This window comes from Melitaea cinxia, chromosome 1, assembly GCF_905220565.1.
Source record: "Melitaea cinxia chromosome 1, ilMelCinx1.1, whole genome shotgun sequence".
NCBI lineage: Eukaryota > Metazoa > Arthropoda > Insecta > Lepidoptera > Nymphalidae > Melitaea > Melitaea cinxia.
In genome coordinates this window covers 7,200,919-7,224,555 of record NC_059394.1, presented here as the reverse complement: position 1 = coordinate 7,224,555, position 23,637 = coordinate 7,200,919, and the positions used below count along the sequence as shown (strand labels likewise).

Sequence of the window (23,637 nt, the reverse complement as noted above, 5' to 3'; positions counted from 1 at the left end):
TGAAAAATAAATTATAATATAAGTAAATATATATTTAAAGTTCATTGTAATCCAATACAATATTATAATGAAACAATACGCATATGGATCATTCAACCAGTTAATTATTTTAAATTGACAACTTAGAAATGAATTATTAAGAAATAATATAGTTTTATCAATATTTATTAACGTGACTTGGCTAGTTCATGTTTGTTATTCTGTCATAACGTTCATTCATTTACGCTTAGATAAAGTTATCTTCATAGACATTTAACATTATTAAATGTTTTTAGCGGATGCGAAGTTTCTTTATCTTCAGACTTAAACTTTTGTCGGTCAGTATTATAATCGTTGTCGATGGCTTCTTTTAAAAGTTCAGTTGCGGAAAGATTTATTTCTTTAATTATTTATCAATTTGACCCAACTTTTGTAAACCAATATTTATCGATTTGACATTATGTGCAGCTGTGTTTAGTTTAGGCGCAGAGTATTTCAGATTCCATGCATGAGTCGTAAGAAGTGACTAAGGGATAACACAGTTCCACTATCAACTTAGAACGTAAAAAGCCGACCGATGGCGGGATAGCCATCCAACTGCTTGCTTTGATAATTGTGTTTGCTCGCAAACGAAAAAAAAACCGACTTCAATTACATCGACGAGTAATACAACGTAGATCGACGAAAAAATAGTCAAGTAACTACGCGTTATCAAAGATTACTCAAAAAGTAGTTATTAGATCTCGATAAAATTTATATGTGACCACATGATAAACATCAGCTTTCGATTAAATCAAAAATTATCAAAATCGGTATACCCAGTAAAAAGTTATTGCGGATTTTCGAGAGTTTCCCTCGATTTCTCTGGGATTCCATCATCAGGTCCTGGTTTCCTTATCATGGTACCAAACTAGAGATATCCTCTTTCCAACAAAAAAAGAAATATCAAAATCGGTACATCTAGTAGAAAGTTATGCGGTATAATACAACGTAGGTCGACGAAAAAAGCGTCAAGTAAAAACGCATTATTAGATATAACTCGAAAAGTAGTTGTTAGATCTCAAATAAATTTAAATGGGATCAATTGGCACACACCACCTTTCGATTAAAACAAAATTTGTCGAAATCGGTCCACCCGGTCAAAAGTTCTGATGTAACAAACATAAAAAAAAAAAAAATACAGTCGAATTGAGAACCTCCTCCTTTTTTGGAAGTCGGTTAAAAAAACGTACTAAAGTATTATTATATACCTTACCACGGTAAATTGACTATCCAATACTTTTCAATTCGAGCCAGCAAGCTTTGAAATTAGCGCATTCAAACAAACAAACAAATTCTTCAGCTTTATAATATCAAAACAGATTAAGCGATTTTTGAGTGGACATGGAACATGAATATTAGAAAACTCTAAATATCAAACTAAAAAGTTTTTAATTTTTATTTTTCATACGTAGCGAGTAGGTAAGTGGTTTAATGTCGTTATATATTTCTTGTTTGTTTTCCGATCTAATATTTCTTATAGATACCCAAAATATCGAAAATGTCGAACTTTTGTACAAACTTCCTTCAACTACACCGGTATATTACTACATTTAATAATCCATTATGTGCTTGTTTTTCATGCAAAACTAATTACGTCCTAAAACGTGAAATAAAGAAAAATATTGAATGGTTTCACTTACTTACCTAAATTAAAAATATTTAAAATAACTTTACTATTTTTTTTATATGACTTCCTTATACGCAATAGTGTTAAAAGACTAGGCTGAAATTAAAGATATAAATCGTTTTATAATTCCTGTATAATTAAGCTGAATAAACCGGGTCTCATAATAACATACCCACTGATGCAATATGGTTGCGAAAGCTATAAGAAAATGTCGCCGCTTCAAGTTGTGTTTCATTTGCGAATTATATTTAAAGGTGTAGTAACCTGTCTGATGCAACAGATCGGTTCTATTAAAACATCTAGTGATAATTGTGTTTGCTCGGAAATGAATAAAAAAATAACCGACTTCAGTTACATCGACAAGTAATGCAACGACTAAAAAATAGTTAAGTAAATATTAATTATTAGAAATAACCCAAAAAGTACTTAATAGATATCAATGAAATTTAAATAGGACCACATGGCAAGTATCAGCTTTTGATTAAAAAAATAATTATAGAAATCGGTCCACCCACTCAAAAGCTATGTGGTTATAATACAATGTAGATCGACGAAAAAATTGTCAAGTAAAAAAAAAAAACGTATTATCAGCGATAGCTCAAAGGGCACTTGACAGATCTCGATTAAATTTAAATAGGACTACGAATTTAACGAGTATCGACTTTTCTAAATAATATCAAGATGAAATCTAAACTAGATTTTAAGTTAGTCCCGTAATCACATCTATAATAACCACATTCAAATTCCTTCAGTACATTTTCGTTATGCCGTAAACATACAGCCGATAAAAATTATAAAAGTTTCGGTTTCAATTCTTCTCATGTCATTTGTCTACAACTCGTTTTTTTTTTTACAATTGACAAGTTTATCAAACTAGGCATGGCTTTTTTTTATGCAAATTGTGTTGAAAAAATTAATCTACTTTGTTAAATTGGTTGACGGGCTAGCTTGATAAAATATTTAAACAAAAATTACAAGAATTTACTGACGATAAAGATACAATAAACAAATGAAACAATTTTATAACTATTTTTATGTACGTACCTACATAGTTAGTTATACGACGATACATTTTAAGCACGACTTCATTTATCCAAAGATATAAATTTTCAACAAATTCACCCCACATGAATACAAAGTTTTGTCAATATAACTTAATAGGGTTCGCAATAAGTAAAATTCACAAAATTAATATATTATAGACAAAAGCTTAAGCCGTTTAAGGAGATAATATAAAGTTGCTTATACCTCAATTTTCTCACCTGCAATGTACCTATTTACTCATATTAAAATATCCACTTACTTTGTCCCAAGAGTTGTTACGTTACCGTGCTACGATAGCTAATTTCTTACAATAAATAAAAATATAACAAATAAATATTTACAACATACTCACACGGTTGTCTGTTCCTAAAGTAAGCAACTTAATGCTTGTGTTATAGGTAACAGCTGGCTGGTATTATTTGTATACATTATATTATTACATACTATATAAATATATTATTTTTTTTTTCGATAAACATGTAAATAATATGTATAATATATGTAAATATATATATTACACCCAGACTCGGGGTGGGAATCTAATCCACAACCCCGGAGCAGAAAGCAGTGTCGCTACAAACTGTGCCAGCGGGCCAGGTGACAATTCTAATAACGAAACGATATAACATCGATTTTCATCCAAAGCGGGGATGGCTTAGCGTCGACCCTTTTTCAATAAAAATCACAGATTCTTTTAAAAGTCAGTTGTCAGTGCCTGGGTGACAATCATGGAGGAGTTTAGTGACTTCCGAAGTAGCAGGTTATCAGACGTGGCGGGGGTGGGGGGTTGGGTGGAGGGAAACTGGGTACTGGTGGTAGATCGCCCCCGCATTCGCGTCCAGGCTCTTGGCGCGTCCGACCGCGCCTTGCTCGCGTCCCTGAATTATTAACGCGTTCGACTTTATTTACTAACTCACGCTGAACTGTTCTCAGTCTAGGCGTTGAAGGTTTGTTGTGGCTAATAGAAGTGAATTTGTACTTGTTTCTTTGTTCAATACCGCCATTTAATCACAGAGAAGTTATTTCAAAGTGTTATAGAATTTATTGTTTCGTTACGATTAATCATATTTTTTAGCATTTTTATTAAAATAAATAAAAACACTTTTTTAAACGTGTTACCATTATTATCAGTAAGTGTTAAACATTAAAAAAGTTTACATGCAAGTTACACCAAATTAATAAATAATATTTATTTATCAACTTTTATTTATAATGTTTAGTTAAACATTGCTGTATATGATATACAGACTGGGTCAATGTCGAGCTTAACGCATTAATTGATCGTCTCTATTTATAAAACGTCATCTTATGATCATTTCTCAACATCAAGCCAGCTTCCAATTGGACACCATCTGTAATTTTTCACGCGTCGGACAGCTTATCTTTCTTTCGCTTACTAATCCTAGCCGGCTCTTTGAGATGTTGAACTCACTGTAATTAATTTCACTTTTATCCTTATCTGTGCGTACAATACATCTATTTTCATTTATACTTATAATTTGAAACGATGGCTATATTTGTTTTAATTTCGGTAAAACTTGGTATTGATGTAAAAGAAAAGTATTTTTTTTAAAGGAACGTCTGAAATTTGCTGCAATCTAATATAGACGAAGAATGGTATTCGCCCCATTAGCGTAGTTTGCACCATAGTAAGATGTAATGTTCGTCGTATATGGTTCGTTCTACTTTACTAGCTAGGCCGCTCTACTGCAAAAACCGTAAAACCGAACTTTCGATCCGGACCCTCTAGTTTCCACCATTGATAGTCGCCCAATACGCTTGCGTACAAAACTACATATTAACAATATGCTAAATGTACACGATTTGACAATTGTATAACTAATATGAGATAGTATAATATTAATTTTGATATTAATTGAATAATTTACTAAAGCTTAATTTTCGTATCACTCTGTACATAAGTACTTAAATGACGTTACTTAAAATTGCAGTTTATTTAATTTTACATATTCCAGTGATTATTTGTGATTGCGTAAATTACATTTATTATTAGTAATAATAACATTAAAATAATAATTAGTTTCCAAACTCGAGTGTACTTTTTTGTCTTAAAAGGAAACATATACTTACATATATTATTAGCAAGAAAAATGCTTTTAATGAAATATGGTTGGCAGACTTTAACAAGATTTGCAACTTTCTTAATTTGTCCACGCCAGCCTTACTCCGCCGCAAGACTTAAAAATGTGTGTAAAGAATCTGTGCTACGTACTATATACTAACTACATTTCTAACGAGATATCTCTATTACTTATGTATGTATATTTTAATCTACCAGAGACATATTTAAAATAAATCGATGACTGTGTTTTTCAAGATATTTCATCATCATGCAAATATGTTCTTAAGTACAAATAAATGTGGTTTACTTCATATAGATATTTTATGTTTCTGTTAAATCCTTTATAAATTTGTTACTTATCCAAAAGCGGTGTCTGAAAGTAGGATAACCGTGAATTTGATTCATAAATTAAAAATAGCGAATCTTTATTTGTAGTAAGTATTCAGAAATAGTGGAACACCGTTGATAAAGTTCTTCGCTTTAAAGCTCCATCTAAAACCGCTATTATCACGGGAATATACGGTCTCATTGTTGAGAAGCAGACAGATAGCACTTTACGAAACATTGGTTGTTTCCCTCTACACGGAGTTGGCTTGCAATTGTACAATCGTTTTTGTCATCTTGGAATATGATAGTGTCATTAGAACTGTTAACAGCGCGAAAAATAAATATGTTGAATTTCTTTCTTCTTTCTAGTTTCAGGAAATTTCTGCAATTGTGTAGGTACTTAAATAAATAGTCCACTGCTGGACATAGGCCTCCGCAAGTTCGCGCCAAAAATGACGTGAACTCATGTCTTTTCCTCTCCATAGTCACCACGCTAGGCAGGTGGGTTGGTAATCGCAGGGCTGGCTTTGTCGCACTGAAGGCGCTGCTGCTCGTCTTCGGCCTGTGTATTTCAAAGTCAACAGTTTGATGGTTATCTCACCATCGTCGGCGTTTTAAGTTCCAAGGTGGTAGTGAAACTGTTATTCCTTAGTCGCCTCTTATAACATCCACGGGAAGAGAGAGGGTGGCTATATTCTTTGCTGCCGTGACCACACAACCAAGTTATTACTTACTGGAACATTTTTACTGTTATTTAAATATTAGAACCGTAATTAAGTATTAAGAAGCGTACAAATTCTAATGCACAACCAAATTGTAACAGACTACAATTATTTAGATAAGCCAAACAGGAATTAGCGAACGAGAAATACAACATAAAACAGATAAAAAATCGGCCTGAAACGAAAACAATGATAGGCGAATTATTTAAATATAGTTTAATTCGAAACGACACAGTAACCTTTGCCCTTACATCAACTTGTAGTAATTAAATGGACATACTTCTGGCGCGCGTTAATTGTAAATAATATAAATGAATTACTCGTATCTTTTATATTTAAATACTAAATAGGCGCCTTTCCAATTTTAATGATTATCATATTTCTAATAAAAATTCAAAGGAACTTTTTTGTCATGTGTTATTTACTTTTTAACGTAATAAATATATAGGTAATTAGTAGCTTCAAATAAAAATGCAAGATATGTACTATATGTGGTGTGACCTATAAACGTTCTTACGCTTTAGGTCAAGTTATTTGAAGACCTTGCTGTTTCAAGTTTAGTCTTAATCGAAAATTTATGGTAAATTAGGCGTGGTTCAAAGGAAGAGTGATGGGTGTGAATCTGACAGAGAATATTAATTATATGCCTGCCTATTTACATCTGTTCAGTGAATTTATACCCTATCGATAATTTAAAATTAAAATAAATAATAAGTTAAATTTAATTACACATTAAGTTACTGAATTTTAAATTCAATCTATTAAAAACAAAAAACGTAATAATAACAAATTGGTATTACAGTAATATTATGTTAACTAATTTTATTATTAGTATAACCGTTTATAAGTTCAATCCTCCATTAAGTTACGTAATTTCAGTTTTTTTTGTGTTTTTTTTTTTGTCAATAAGTTTCATGAAAACAGTAACCACATTAAAAATAATATTTTCATTTTACAAATGTACTAAACTAACATATATTCCCTTTTTTCACATTCACAAAATATTTTTTTATTATTGAAGTTATTTATTAACCGCTGCTTTAATAATTAGAAATTATAACAGTTAATACTTTTTAAGATTTAAAAAACAAAAATTAAAAAGCTAACAATTAATCTTTGACCTTATATAAAATAACTTTACAATTACGATCGATATTTAGCGAAAACCGCTTCTTCGGGTCGATTCAATCAGTTTTGGTTGAAAACTTCGCTCATTTGATGCCCTAGGAAAGATCTACTTCTTAAAAGTTTTTCAGCACTTTCTATTCAGTACAGTTTAACTCAAAATTATAATACAATCGCTGCTAAGAGAAAATAATTTGAATTCTTAGTCACTTAAAATTCTTTATTCATTTCTCAACACTCGATATTTTTTTTTAATCATGAATAATAAATAGTTTCCTCTAAAAATATGATATTTAATAATGTTCACCACTAATGCTCTTGTACTTTGTTCTAAACATTTTAGATTAGAAATTTATTTTATTAAATTTTAATTTAGCTTCAAATGAGACGTTACTATATTATTACTACTGTATATAATATATACAAGAACAATTTATAATTATGTATTGAAATTTTACGTATACCTAAATGAAATATATGTACTTATACTTTTTATGTAGGTAAGCAATTATATGAATTATTTAAAGACATAAAAAGTAAATAACAGATTTATTGAAATAAAAACATATATAAAATTTTTAGAATTGTTAAATTATTTTATGGGATTAAAATATTTAACTTACTTTTTTTGACTTATTTAGTTATTCGAATTCAAAAGTGAATAACATTAATCATAACTTCTTTAGCCACATTTCAAATCTTTACTCACAATTAGGCTTATAGTGCTTATTAATAGTGAACGATTAATTTAATTTCAATAGTGATTATAAAGTGAAATACAATGACCATGTGGTTGGTGCTTTGGCTTACGACTTGCGGCATTCTAATGAATGTCGAAGCTTCAATTTACGATGACGAATATGATACATACACAAGGACCTACGATTTCGCTACAGCAGGTGAGTGCACTCGCAACTAACGAGCAGGAGTAAAATTTTATATACAAAGATTGAAGCAACCTCGGCATATCAATTACGGAAACGTTACTCCGATGAGACAAGCTGTGTTGATTACAGCGGCAAATGTTGAAAACGTTACGAACTAAATTGAAACATTGGAGCTAGATCTTAAATTGTGAAACTAACTTTTAATAAACCAACAGCCTATGGTTGAAAAACTGATGGGCCATAAGATTAAGTTGTTAAATATTGTTTGTTTTTTTATGTTGAGCGGAAAAAATGAATGAAATTACAAAATATTATAAATGTCAATATTTTATAGTAGTGTTTATTGTGAAGGTTTTATTATTTATATTATAAATATTTCTGGATATCAATTTCACCTTGAACATTTTTAACGCTATCTCATTTAATATAAAATAACTTTGCCTTTTATAAAGATGCTCGATTATTTATTTATTTTTTTCATAATTCTGTACCTCGGCTAATTATTAACAAAAATATTCAATACACTATCATGTTTTGAAATAATTTCAACAATATTTAAATATAAAATGAATTATACTTTCATCTATAGCTTATTAGTATTGTTCATTCATTTGTTCTTTGTGTCACTTTACTATTACACTATCTAAATTTCTGTGGTCGGACTTCCGTACTTACGCCATATTTGTTTACTATTTAGGAGAAAAAAAATGGACTATACAAATAGATACTACACCCTAACGATAGCTATTTTAATTTATTATTTTACCAAATAACGCCAAACATTTATAGCGTTAATGTTAAATTAGTTCGGTTTTACATACGTCATATTATACAGTTGTGTGTCACTGCCGTTATATATTTTTCTTACGCTTTTAGTCCCACATTTTTCTCAGTTCGGTCGCCCAGCCAAATGTCAAGCCTGCCGTAAGGAACTTCGTTCCAAAAATTTCATAAAATTTCATAATTAATTGGTGTTTTAGTTTTTATTTACGACAGGAAACTATTATGGAACCCGCAAATTATGCGATATTCAGATACCTATCAGTAATTAAGATTCAAAACTTAGATCGATCTGTGTAGAACCTAAATATAACTTTGTGTTATGCTTGTCAAAACTTCTGTCTAAGTTTTACTTTAAGAACGCCGAGGAAGAAACACGGTGCTTGTTAAATTTGTACAAGAAAGGAACGCTTCTCTTGTACTGTTCTTGTAAGTTTTGTAATGAACTCTTTACATAGGTTTGTCTAGGAAATTAGTTTCTCGCTCAAATTTAAAAAAAAATGTCACAAAAATTCCTTATTATAAATAGTTTTGAAAATAAAAATTTATTTGTGTTTTAAATGTGTTTGGAGTTGTAATAAGGTAAAGAATGAAAGTTCCGGAAGTCAGTTAAGCCTCGAGCGATGAAATTGTATAACATAGGATTGAGAATATCCGGCTAAGGTGCAATTCTAGTTTTGATTGTTCCTAAAACAAATTAATATTGTTGTACTGTTTGCATGTTACCCTAAGTTACACAGTGAATATTTAAATTACCGTTAGGTAACAATATTTTAACTGAAGACAAATTAATTTATTTAAACACTACTTAATTTACTGGGCAGTTAGTAAAAAATGACATTGACATTTTAACATGTTTTTGCAATTATTGCATAATATTAAATTAATTAATTTCGTCGTAATTGCATTTCAAGTTATTGAAAATTTTCAAATAGAAGAATTAATTGATTCACATTTTCTCGTCCCATTGCTAGTTTGAAGCACGCAACTTACGCTATGTTTAAGTGTGCTTCAAAGCTCCAGTATTCCGGTAACGAATGCACTTATCGCTATTGCCTTGCGAGGATGGCCCCGTAATACAATTTCTCGCAACTTCGGAGTTACAGACATCTTGGGGACAATTTGGCCTAATACTTGCATCCCGTTTCGACATTGCTTAGAATATTCGAGAAAATTGAAACGGGTTCGGGTTAATTGGTGTGGGATTAGATTGTCACTGTTATTTCTATACAACGACGTGGGATACTTCATTAATAAAGACAGCGTAGCGTTTCTATTTATTTATTTATATTTAGCAATGCATATGTACATCTTATGAAAATGTCAACTACATTATTAATTCGGTATTTTTTATATGTAATGGCGATATATTTTTATACACAAAGAGTAAGTTGATTAACTTAACATCTTTGATTACATTTCTTTTTAGTAGAAAAAACAAAAAGGAATAACTCTAATTTATACTACAAAACTTCATCGCAAAAATAAATGAAAAACATATTAATAAATAAGAAGAAGTATTAAAGTCTGATCACTTGAAAATATAATTAATATTAGCAATGTCAGGATAAAAATGATTTCAGATTCGCATCTATTTTTTTATTACGTCCTTAAAACCTTGCTAGTACTAGGAGCAGTATTTTATACTTTGCGCCGCGTTGGCGCAGCGGTCACAGCCATGGATTGTACCTGTTGCGCTGGCGGTTGCGGGTTCGATCCCCGCACATGAAAAACATTTGTATTGGCCATACAGGTGTTTGCCGTGGTCTGGGTGTTTGTGCAGTCCTAGTGGGTCTCCCCACCGGGCCTGGGAGAGCACGTTAAGCTGTCGGTCCCGGTTGTTATCATGTACACCTGATATAGCGATCGTTACTCGTAGTAGGGAATATATCCGCCAACCCGCATTGGAGCAGCGTGGTGGATTAAGCTCTGATTCTTCTCCTGCATGGGGAAAGAGGCCTATGCCCAGTAGTGGGATATTACAGGCTGAAGCGAATTTTTTGTAGAATTTCAACAAATGAGAGTATTTATTTATATTAGTAATTTTTTTTGTGAGAATCGTAAAATAGTAATAATAGTGGGAATCGTCTCAAAAGAGAACAAAATCGTTCTTGCATAACATAATACAGTAAGGTCAATTTTTTACATTATTCACGAGTACATATACTTGTACACTATATTTATGTCGTCCTGGTATTGGTTGACTATGAATATATGTAGTAGTATACAAAGTTAACCAATGCACAATAGCTATTCATAACTAAATAAGTACGTAGTTACAATGGACTTTATATGAAGCGACGTAAGTAATCAAAATGTCAATAGAAACTATCTCTCGGGCACCCAAGATGTGGATAATATTATCAATGGCTATCGCAAAACGGGTATAGATGCCTCAGGCAATTTTGTGAAAGCAATTTCTGTTGCTATTTCATGTCAAAGTGATTTTGTCTAGCGAAAAGACATATAAGGGTCGTAACTTGACGTGCTGCGCTATAAAATTAGGCTATAATTAAATTTTTATCTAGCATTTTTGTTGTGTTATCACATACTTTAATACGTAGCTATTATATAATTATTACTGATCATTGGTCCACCTTTCATGTCCTTTGCCTTTGGGTTAATCCGGAAAATATCTTTTTTAGCGATGAAAATGCCGTTTTGTGCATTCGTATATTTTTGTTATAATTTGACTAGCCCGTTGGCGCAGTTTGTAGTGGCCCTGTTTCCTGTTCCGCGGGTTGCGGGTTCGATTCCCGCCTGAGTCTGGGTGTAATATTTGTATTTATATGTGTATTATTTCTCTGTATATTTATCAAAAAAATATACAGTTACAACAGTCGTCTGCTACCTGTAACACAAGCATTAAATTGCTTACCATATGAACAGACGATCGTGTGTGTATGTTATAAGATATTTATTTATTATTTATTTAATTGTTCTTTTGTATTTTTTTTTCAATGTTTTTGATGTACGATAAATAATATGTGCATATAAGTATATAATATATATACACACTATTAAGTATATGACATTTTTAACGTTTTGAATTTGGTTTAGTTTTTAACGAGCAAGTATCACGGGTAACTAAAACTAGCTTTTGTTTTTTTTTTCGAATGTTATATTATTAAAAGTTTGCACGTTTCTTGAGAATTTATGTTAAACCTTTTGTAGTTTTAAAGATCTAAGCATACAGACAGCGGGAAGCGACTTTGCTTTATACCCGATATGTAATGATTACAGTATACTTATAACTTATTATTAAAATGTAAATAAAAATTATATTAAATCTCTAGCTCGGTTAGTATTGTAAGCCGATGTTAGCTTTAACAAACTGCGCCCCTGCATTGCGACCGATGGAGGTATTTACTATTTCGATAATGGGACCCTATATCCGAGGGATTAATTAACCGTATACTATCTCTAATCTCCTTGTTCTATTGGTACGGATTAATGGATAGCAGAGTAAAGCTAACCTTTTGATGTGAATACGAGGTAGACTACTGCTGTGCTGTTTCTTTTGTTTAAAGTACAAAATTTGTTTGGAATTTCTTTTACTGTGCTATGAAATGAAGACTGATTACCCTATCGCTCAGTAAGAAAATGAAATAACAATATTTCATCACTTCATCATCATCATCGCTTCAGCCTATCGTAGTCCACTGCTGGACATAGGCCTCCCCAAGTTCGCGCCAGACATCCCGGTCTTCCGCAATCCCTCATCCAGCCGACACCGGCAATCTTACGTATATCGTCGGTCCAACGGGCCGGAGGACGTCCCACACTGCGTTTGCCAAGACGCGGTCTCCACTCTAGGACCCGTCTACTCCAACGGCCATCGGTCCTGCGACACAAATGACCAGCCCACTGCCACTTCAACTTGCTAATTCTGTAGGCTACGTCGGTTACTTTCGTAACAATATTTATGCGGTTTAAATTATATTGTGAAAAGTATACTGTAAGAAAAGTATCTTAGTCAAAGGAAGATGATAGACAACTTTCACAAGGAATACGAAATGTATTAGAGTCAAAAATAAATATGTAAGTAGGTTAAAGGCGTCCAAAATGACATAGGTGGGTAAAGTGACATGCTGTTGTTTCCTAAAAAACTACAAACATACACATTCTTATAATGTAATACCTGTAGAGGTCCGGCTAGTAACAAATTAAAACATGTGTAGACGCCAGTAGCATCTGTTCAGCCGTGTGATGCAGAAATTTGATTGTTTGATTTTTGACTTTCGAGTCTCGAGTTTACACATATTTATATCGTTTATTCGGAAAATAAGTATTTTACTCCATTCATATATTTATGGTGGCATTGGTTTATTATAATATTTATTAAACAACTTCGTGGATACATTTAGTTGTTTAAATTATTTCCATATTTGTAGTAATTGGTTTCTATTGCTGTAGGTAATACAGTGAACAAAATGGTGCACTGATTGAACAAACAGCATTGTATGTCGTGTGACCTATCTAGCTTTTCGTTTTTCAGATAATTAAATTACTCCACAACTATCGTCGAAAAACAAACTGACAGGTTTCTGATAACATTTCTTTCGAACGGAACTGCAGAACTTGGTTGTTAACTACAATACTAAATGTAAGGAGCTAAAGTAAATTCTGCTCTTGTACCTGTGATAAAGAAATACACGAGAAACTTTTCAAACATTTGGATTCTGATAGTGAAAGTGATCTTCCATACCAGCTAACAATTAAGCTGCTGCTAATGATGAAGATTGTCCTTGCATATATTGCAATGACTCGTATTCAAAGTCGAATAATAACCAAAAGAGGTTTCGTTAAAGTGCATGACCTGAAAAGGTGGGCTCATGCATCAAATGCAGATGTTCCTCAAAAGGCAAAATGTTTTACGTGCGAACTCTGCATATAATTGACAGATTTTCAATACATATGATATGCCATTTTGTCCACACCACGCGTGTCATTTGACCCCTCTAGGTTAGACAAAGCGGTTTTATTTTAAGTTTTTAAATGCTTAATAATAATAATAGTAACTAGTTCGGCAAACAAGCGTACGGCTCACCTGATTTTAAGCGATTACTGTATCTTATAGACCGTCTGCAACACCAGAAGCATCGCAACCCCAAGAGGATTATCTTGTAATTTTTGTTATTATATTAATTATATTAAGTTGGTTGATCTCCCTGATTTTAACTAGAATGAGTTTACAGATTTATAAAACGTCGAAAATTATTAATAAATAAAGATAATATAACTAATTTAGTAACTACACGTTTGTACACACTACGTTTGTAATATTATGGGTAGACAATACAATACATACTATTATTATTCTTGGGCTTAATGGCTTTCAGTTGTGCCAGGGGGCACTGTCGATTTCGCCAATGTCACGTGGGATAGAAAAGACACGAAGGAGAGTGATCAGTGTGGTTGAGATTGTAAGCTATATTGATTATTGCAGACAGAGAAAAAAAAATAGTCAGGCTTTTGTTGTTAAACCACAACCTGAAACAACGGACAATAACATTAAAAGTACATCTAATATTCTAATTATATTATATATTATACACACTAAGAAAAGTAAAAAAACAGGACGTTCACATAGTCTACCTACAACTTAATTTTGTTAATTTCTATATATTTACACAAAAATGCACAAAAGGGACTAAACACAAACGTTAACAAACATTCAACATTAATAGGTCGGGGAATTTCACAGGGAAGGATGTCATAGATAGGGTGAAGGAGTTTGGGGCAGTTGAAGAGAATGTGGGACACTGTACCTTCGTCAAGGCCACATTCACACAGTGAGTGGTCGCGAACTCTTATTTTTACCAGGTGGACAGGTGAGCACGTATGTCCAAGACGTAAACGACAAATTGTGGATGTGACTCTGCGGCTAGCGTGTCTATAAAGAAAGAACCAAGGGCGTCTTGGAATGTCAGGTTGTATTAATGAGTAAAACTTACCCTTCTCCGATTTTGATGAATTCCAATGTGAGTGCCAAGATTTGTCCATCGAGGATTTGGCTAGGGAACGGAGGTCTTGAGAGGAGATTTCAAAATGATTGATGCAACCAGTCAGTACAGCAGCTTTAGCGCACGAATCTGCTGTCTCATTTCCAGGAATGCCAGAATGGCTTGGAATCCAGACTAGCGAGATTTGAATGCCTTTGTGATGACACGAGAAGAGAGCCTCTCTTATCTTTAAAATAACAGAAAATCTTAATCTGCTACGAAAGGGATTATCTTTAATTGCATAAAGGCAGCTAAGGGAGTCAGTCAAAATAACAGTCTGTCTTAAGTTATGGGAGAGGGAATAAAGGATAGCTTCGAGTATTGCGATAGCTTCACCAGTAAATACTGAAGCTTCTGGGGGGCATTTAAACTGGAGGACTATCCTGTATTTGGGTATCCAGCAGGCAGCGCCAACACAGCTGGAGGGGGAAAGTTTAGAAGCATCTGTGTAAATAAGAAGGTGATTCGACCAATTTTGATGTACCATCATCTGAAACTTATAATTGGTATCAGGAGCATCTTTTACTAATCCTAGATCTGTAAAAACAGGGACTTTATGTGTAAGGGCTTTAAAAGGGGTAGAATAAAGTGGATTAACAGGAAACCTGGTAAGGGGGTGAGGAAGTTTGGAATATTTAATAAAGCTGTTTAATAGGTAGGAAGAGGGTCTATTTGGATTGCAAACTTGGGATAATTGATCTAATTTAGGCCAAAGGGGATGTGTAGAGAGCTGTAATGACTTGATGACAAAGCGGTCACAAAGGAACTGTCTTCTAATTTGTAAGGGAGGGTCAACGCACTCAACCTGTAGAGCATTAGTAGGCGTAGACTTCATTGCACCTAGTATAATGCGTAGGCATTTATATTGAATTTTATTTAGCTTTTCAGCAGTGGATTTGCATAGGGGATCTAATACAAAAAGACCATAATCAATGTGACTACGGATAATGGCATTATAGATTAATTTTAATGAATAGGGATGAGCACCCCACCATATACCAGAAACAGCTCTTAGGGCATTGATAGATTTTTCACATTTTTTTGAGATATACTCTACATGGGAAAATCCGTTCAGTTTGTTATCGAGAATGATTCCAAGAAATTTAGCCTTGTCCACAAGATTGATGCGCTGACCCTCATATATCAAATCAAACACGGGGACTGTACGTTTTCTAGTAAACATGATTGCCTGACTTTTGGATATCGATAACGATAAACCATTATCAGACAGCCACTGGCCTAGATAGTGCAAGGCAGAGTTTAAGCGAAATGACAAATTTTGCGCGGAACTAGACTTTTCATATAAAACAATATCATCGGCATACTGCAATATGTTACAGAAACTATTGACGGACAATTCGAGGTCATGGGTATAAATGCTGTACAGCAAGGGACTGAGGACTGAACCTTGAGGAAGGCCCTTCCAGACAAGTCTAGTGGGAAGGGTAAGGAGATGATGCCTTACAGATATAGATCTGCAGGACAGCATACTACATATGAAATGTATCATTCTTGGCGGAATACTCAGCTGTTGCATTTTCTGCCTGAGCACTGGAAGAAGAACATTGTCATATGCAGCAGCAACATCCAAAAAGATGGCTGCTAGGTATTCTCCCTTGGCTAGAGCTATTCGAATGTCCGTCGTGAGTATGCTTAAACTATCAACGGTACTGAATCCCTTCCGGAAGCCAAACTGGGAAGGAGATATAATTTTCCTGCTTTCCACTATCCATTCCAACCGATTTTTTAAAAGATGTTCAGTAATTTTGGCTAAAGTGGGTGATAAAGCAATGGGCCGGTAAGAGTTTAAATTTAAAGGGTTCTTTCCTGGTTTCAAAATAGGGATAACTATTTGCGACTTCCATGGTTGCGGAACGATTCCTTCCAGGAAGAACGTATTTATTATTTTTAAAAAGTATTTTTTTGCTTTATCACTAAGGTTTACAATGAAGGAATAGGGTACGCCATCTTCCCCAGGAGTTGAGTCTTTTAGGCCACTTAGAGCACATTGAAGCTCTGAGAAAGAGAAGGGGGCATCCATGTCATCAAAAGTGGATGCTGGCGACGAAGTCAGAAAACTGTCCACTCCTGGGACAAATGGAGGGGCAAGTTTGTCAGCAAAATCATTAAGCCATACACTGGGGTTATTGGAAGGGATGTTATGGGAGTCAAGGCATCGGCGGAATTTTTTTAAGTTAGACCAAACTATACAAGAAGGAGAACGGGGGCTTAGGGATTCACAGAAGTTTAACCAGCTTTCTTTTTTCTTTTTTGATACCAATCGTTTCATTTTAGCATTTATTTTTTGAAAACAATTAAAATTATACTGAGTCATGTTCAGTGAGTATGCTTTCTCAGCCTGTAATCTTTGTTCATAGGTTCGTTTGCATTCCTCATCCCACCAGGGGGTGGAAGGCAAACGAGTTTTTGAGTTTAGGTGCTTTTTAGGAAAGTGAAGGTCTGCAGCAGTTAAGAGGACTTTAAGGAAAAGATCATAGCAAAAAACTATATTTCTGTCATCTAGACAATGAGGGAGGGAGTCAATAATGTCATCGACAGAGGCAGCATATGCTGACCAATTAACATCATTCAATCTGAACTTTAAGATGGGGTTAGGAACTATGTAAGGACTGGGGCTTTGGTTTAATGTTAAGAGGATAGGGAAGTGATCGCTGCCAAAGGTAGATGGAAGGACGCTCCAGGATAATTGTGAGGCGAGGGAAGGTGATGATAGGGACAGGTCAACGGCGGATTGAGGGTTCTGATTCGGGTAAACCCTACGAGTCGGTGAGCCATCGTTGAGGATGCAGAGATCCACATCATCAACCATGTCCACCAGCCGGAGGGCGAAGCCGTCACAGAAATAACACCCCCATGCTACATGGTGAGCATTAAAATCCCCCATAACGAGGATTGGGCTAGGAAGAGAGGAAATGATGGAATGGATCTCTGGAATAAGAGAAGGATTAGGGTTAGGGATATACAGAGACAACAAAGAGATATTGAGTGCTCTGACAGCCACAGCATTTATGTGTGGGGTGCTTAAGGGTAAAGGAATTTGGGAAAAGGGAATAGTGTGTTGGATAAGGATGGCACTGCCAGCATACCCGTCACTTCTGTCATCCCTTAAGCAGGAGAAGCCTGGTAACCGAAAACGGGACCCAGGGATCAACCATGACTCAGAGATGGCAATAATGACAGGATTATGCAGGTTAACTAGAGACAGGATTTCTTGTTTTCTATGACGGATACTTTTACAGTTCCATTGGAGGAACTTGGTTGGAGCCATTTTCAATGGTTTGTAAAAGTTGGGTAAGAGGTTGGGCAGCGTTGGACGGTATAGAAGGATCATTACATGTGGAGAGGAAGTTGAGGACCAGGCTAATAAGGCTTAGAAGAACAGATTTTTTATCAGGAGAGGATTCCGTGGGAAGAGCGTAGCCATTGGGGAGGGAGGAGGGACAGTTGCTAATGATAGCTTGGTGGGTTTGCTTGTCATATCCTTTGCCTAACAGGCCTTTGGGACAAGGTGTACGGACAACAGTCTTACGGTGCGAAAGAATAGGAGAAGAAGGAGTTTTTGGAGGATTGGATGGGGAATATATAGGAGGGGCGAGCAATGCTCTCGCCATTTCTGAGTAGGAAGGACGAGACGATGGAATCTGGGAGGAGGCTTCGAAGTAGGAAATATTATCCTGGGACATGCGGACTTTAATGTTAACTTGGCGGGAATATTCTGGGCAATCCTTTTCGGTCGAAAAGTGCTTGCCAGAGCAATGCAAGCAAGTTGCATTTTCTCTAGAAACTTCACACGACTCACCTGTATGCGCTTGGGAGCATTTGAAGCACCTAGGGTTAGACCTACACTGTGACTTTACATGGCCATAACGACAACAGTTGAGGCATTGAATGGTAGGAAGGTTGTAGGTTTGTACTGGGAGGGAAGAGTGGTATGAGTATACTCGATCAGGAAGCAATTGCCCCCTGAAAGTTAAGACCACAGATTGGGTCGGAACCCATGTTATGTTACCTTCGGTATTTGATTTGCGGTTGAGCCGTCTTGCTTTGACAACTTGACCGCAGCCAGGGGGTAGTTCCAGAGATGACACAAGTTCGTCCATAGACCAGTCCACGGGAATGCCTTTCACTAATCCCATTCTTGAAACATTGTAAGTGGGTATGGTGGCTTTGTATTTGCACATTACTAGGACAGGGTTTTTGAGAAAATCATTAGCAGCTTTTGGAGAAGTGAATTCCACTGAAATTCTATTGCGGCCTACATTTTTTACACCATCGTTCATAATTGAGGCAATTTTGTGCGTATGCAAAAATTGCCCGAACTTTAATGCCCGAATAGATGTTCCGGCAGCAGGATCAGCAACTTCCCGTGAAACGTGTACTATAAAAGGACCCTTGTCATCGTCTGAGTAAGATTTAGGGCCTTCGGAAAAAGAGGGATGGATGTATGTGAACTGAATTGAGGGGGTTGCAATGGACGGGTGAACAATGGTTTTTTTGAGGTTATCGATATTACTGTTCTCAGCTGGACGCTTTTTATTATTTAACTGAGATTCAGCTGAACCTTGATAAACAGAACCGCCAGGATCCGGGGGATCAGGAGGTCTATCTAAATCCATTTTCTAGTGAAAAAGAACAAACAAATAATTAAAGCTTAAGAAAGGTTAAATCCCTATATTAGTACTAAAATACAAATACTTACCGAAACTAGATGTGTTAGTATAACCACCAAAACCAAAAACTTAACTATTTATACAAAAAACAATATGAAAAAGTAATGAAAACACCAATAGTCTCTCTAACACGTGTGTTAACCAAAGCCAACGCAAGCGAAAACACAACACATACTAACCTCTAATTCACAGAGATCGTAAATCTACCCTCACTAAAAGTTAATTTGCATTTTGGTCGATAAGCGCTACCTAATACAGAGATTAATAGTACGAACAATGTTACTAGTATTTAAGGTATTAGGATATAATTGTGTTTGCTCGAAATGAAAAAAAAAAAAAAAACAATTTCAAATTTTAACCGCCTTCCAAAAAAGGAGGAGGTTCTCAATTCGATTGTATACTTTTTATGTATATTATGGGTGTCCACCCAGTCAAAAGTTCGATGATTTTTTTTTTTAATTGAATCGACATCAATCTGTCATCATGTCTACTTTTTGAGTAATCTTTGATAACGCTTATTTAATTGACTATTTTCGTCTACCTACGTTGTATTACTTGTCGTTGTAATTGAAGTCTGTTTTTTTTTGTTCGCGTGCAAACAATTATTATACATCTATAAGTATTATAATACTTAGTAGGCGAAAAAATTGTCAATTAAACGAGCATTGGTAAGAATAACTCAAAAAGTACTCGTAAAACCTCGATCAAATTTAAACTACCCAGCACACAAGACCAGCTATCGATTTAAAAAAAAAAAGAATAATCAAAATTAGTATACACAGTAAAAAGTTGAGGTACAAACAAACAAACAAAAAAACACACACACAAAATACAATAGTATTGAGCACCTCCTCTTATTTTGGAGTCGGTTAATAAGAATTTATATTTATTCTACAAAATATCCACCTGTACAAATATTTCTCAGAGAATTGTAGACTTGTAGCAATGTAGTCATAAAGGCAGATTTTTATTACTTGCCGGTTTAAATCCCATAGCAAATGAGGGTAAGTAAGTATATGAAAAATTCATCAACTCTTCCGTTGAACATGCTATTTTCTCCATTCACTAACGTCCAGAGGTTGAAACTTATTTTCATCCCAGCATGCAAACTTAGCATTATTAAAATGTAATTTGTTTTTCTTTTCAACCGACTTCCAATAAATGAGGAGATACTTAATTCGATTGTATTTTTTATGTATGAGATCCAACAAGTACTTTTCGAGCTATATCTAAAAATGCTTATTTACTTGACTATTTTTTCTGTCGATCTACGTTGTATTATACCACATAATTTGTTACTGGGTGTACTAATGTTGATAATTTTTGTTTTGATCGGAAGCTTGTGCTTGTCATGTGGTCCCATTTAAATTTAATCGACATCTAACGACTACTTTTCGGAAAAAACGGAACCCTTATAGAATCACTTTGTTGTCCGTCTGTCTGTCAAGACCCTTTTTTCAGATTACTTATAAGTATGTTTATCGAAAAAAAATATGTAGTTATACCAGTCGGCTGTTACCTATAACACAAGCATTAAGTTGCTTACTTTAGGAACAGATGACAGTGTGTGTATTGTGTAGATATTTATTTATTTAATATTAAAAGGAAGTAAATATGTAAGATGAAAACGAAATAGCGCTACAATATACCCAAAATAATATTTCTATAAAATATCTTATTCTATCTCAGTTTCGTGAGCACAACGCTGTACGATATAACAATCTCTGGTATAATCAAATTTATTACGCAGGTTACTGTAAAAGAGCTACGTAGTTGAAGCTCCTGTTATATTCGGGAGGGGTATACGTTTTGCTTACAAATTGCTTGACGGTGCGTGCGAATCGAAATCTTAAGATAAAGTGTCTAATATTATTCTAAACTAGCTGTGCCCGCGACTTCGTCCGCGATGAAATTAAATTAAGTTATTGTTCAGTTCGCGGAGTTACAAAATAAATAAATTTCTGAAATAAAAGTAGCCTAAGTTACTCCTTATTACATCGCCTATCTGCCAGTGAAAGTCCCGTTAAAATCGGTCCAGCCGTTTCAAAGATTAGCCGGACCAGACAGACAGACAGATAGAAATTGTAAAAAATGTTATTGTGGTATATGTGCCGTGTATACATCCGTATGCATTTAGTAAAAAGCGTTTTTTTTTTTAAATCTTACAAACAGACACTTCAATTTTATTTATTTTTATAGATTATACTGACTGGTTTTTGATTTCTTTAATTACAGAGACCCGTACCTGCACATCATCTGAATTCCGATGCAAAACTGGAAGGTGCGTGCCGTTGTCTTGGCGTTGTGACAACGAAAAAGATTGCTCCGACGGTTCTGACGAGGAACCCGGCACATGCAGTAAGTTTGCGAATTAGATTATATAATTTACTACTTACTATAAAATGGTTTTGATATCGTTCTTTTGTAAATTTCAACTAAAGTACACATATGAAATTATAACCAGAGATGAACTTAATTTCTATATAACCAAAAGTATGATACCATTCAATTATTGGTTGATCTAATTAAATAGATACGTCTGTCTCTACGGTGTGTATAAACAGATAAACAAAGAATGGGTCGTTTAAATGAAGACACGAAATTCAGCTTACACCTTAGTTTATCATCGTAAAAAACTCGCTAGGTTTTTAAATTTTGATTATTTAAATTTAACTTTCTGACTTCTGAATAAATTTATTAAAAATTCCAAAAAAAATAATTATCTAGCAATTTATGGATGAAGTTTTAAGGTACCAGTTGTCCTTAGCGGGGCTTCCGATGTGGATTAAAATCTTAATTACGGTTCGGAAGTTTCCCGGATTAATATTATATAATCTTTGCTCTTTCTTTTTGTCCCTTCTTTCAGTTATGAATATTGGATTTCCGTTTATTAATTTATTTATTTATTGGTTTACGAGCAGTTATTACACTAAAACATTCATTATTAATATCGATATCTATACTTAATTTTACTTGCTTAAATTCGAAAATCTAAAAATAATTCGGAATTTAGCTATTTTTATCATGACTAATTATTTCATTTTTCTTAAGTTTTAAATTCATATTACCTAGTTACTTCCGTATCCAATGGCAGGTATTTAAATATTTCCGCTATAAAACATTTTTTTACGAAATACATGAATAAAATAGTACCTAGGTAGTTCTGTAAACAAATAATTCACGGTTTACCAGCAAGCTGCACACATGAAGAGTAGGATCAAGATTTTATTTCGAGCGAGTATCGTTGCGATCGTTGCCCATAACTTTGTCCACTTAGCTTTTCTGTAAGTCAACCCAACATAATAGAAAATCCGGTTATGTGTGCTTGGGCAAGAAGTGTTTTGTCGTCAAGTGTTATAAACGTAAATATATGTCGCCCGAACAATTGATACCCTGAAAATGTAAACGATATCACTCACATAATATGGTATACCTTTTTTGTTGTGTATCTATTAAATTAAAATGTTATTTCAAATACAAACATAATTGTTTTCCGTTATACTCTTAAATGTGATATTAAGTATGTATTCAAATATATAATTAAGCTTTAGTTACGCGATGTAATGATCTTAAGCTCCTTGTTTAATTTCCTAGAAGCGACTTGAAGTAACATTATGCTCGAAACAAACATTTAGCACAATTAATTACGAAGCCTTCGTAATTACAATGAGCGTTTAGTAATATTTTACAATTTATTTTTCTACAGTTTGTTGATACACTTATTATATATACATACGATATCTTTTTAGGTATAAACGATATTACTACACTTAGGTTTTTTTCTTTAATATTTATAAATTATGAATATAAATTACGATTCGAAATTTGACAAAACGCTAATGTTTCTGTGGAATATTTACACTCACTTTTTTTTACAAATCACCCAACATCAAAAACAATGTGTACAGAAAATAAAATCACCCATGTTTAAATAATCTAGTTGTTATTTATAATCGATAACTATTCTGTTTTATAAAATTTGTAAGTAATTATTATTTGTTTATTTGTAATTTATTTCATTTCATTGTATCATACGCAGCCGTAAAACGAACGTGTCCAGAACACAGTTTTTTATGTGCGAACGGTTTCTGCATACCCGGAGCTTGGCAATGTGATAACACACCAGACTGTCTTGACGGATCTGACGAACACCACTGTGGTAAGAGACGTGCACTCGGATAGGCGTAAGAGGCATGTCATCGCACGTCATGTGGCAATAAAGTTGCTGGATTTCAATATATCGATTTAAATATCTTTCATTGCATGTACTGGGTTTACATGATATTTAGCTTAAGAAAACAAACTCAGGGAATCATTTATCAGGA

General features: G+C 34.0%; 1 protein-coding gene across 1 annotated transcript in view; it reads left to right on the top strand.

Annotated features, from left to right (window-relative positions):
* The window catches only part of LOC123656003 (very low-density lipoprotein receptor), a 224,811-nt gene that overhangs the window by 177,641 nt on the left and 23,533 nt on the right, over positions 1-23,637 (top strand). Inside the window, exon 3 of the mRNA XM_045591729.1 lies at positions 21,548-21,670. Coding sequence (XP_045447685.1) covers positions 21,548-21,670 — 123 coding nt within the window. The remainder of the gene's footprint in view (positions 1-21,547; positions 21,671-23,637) is intronic.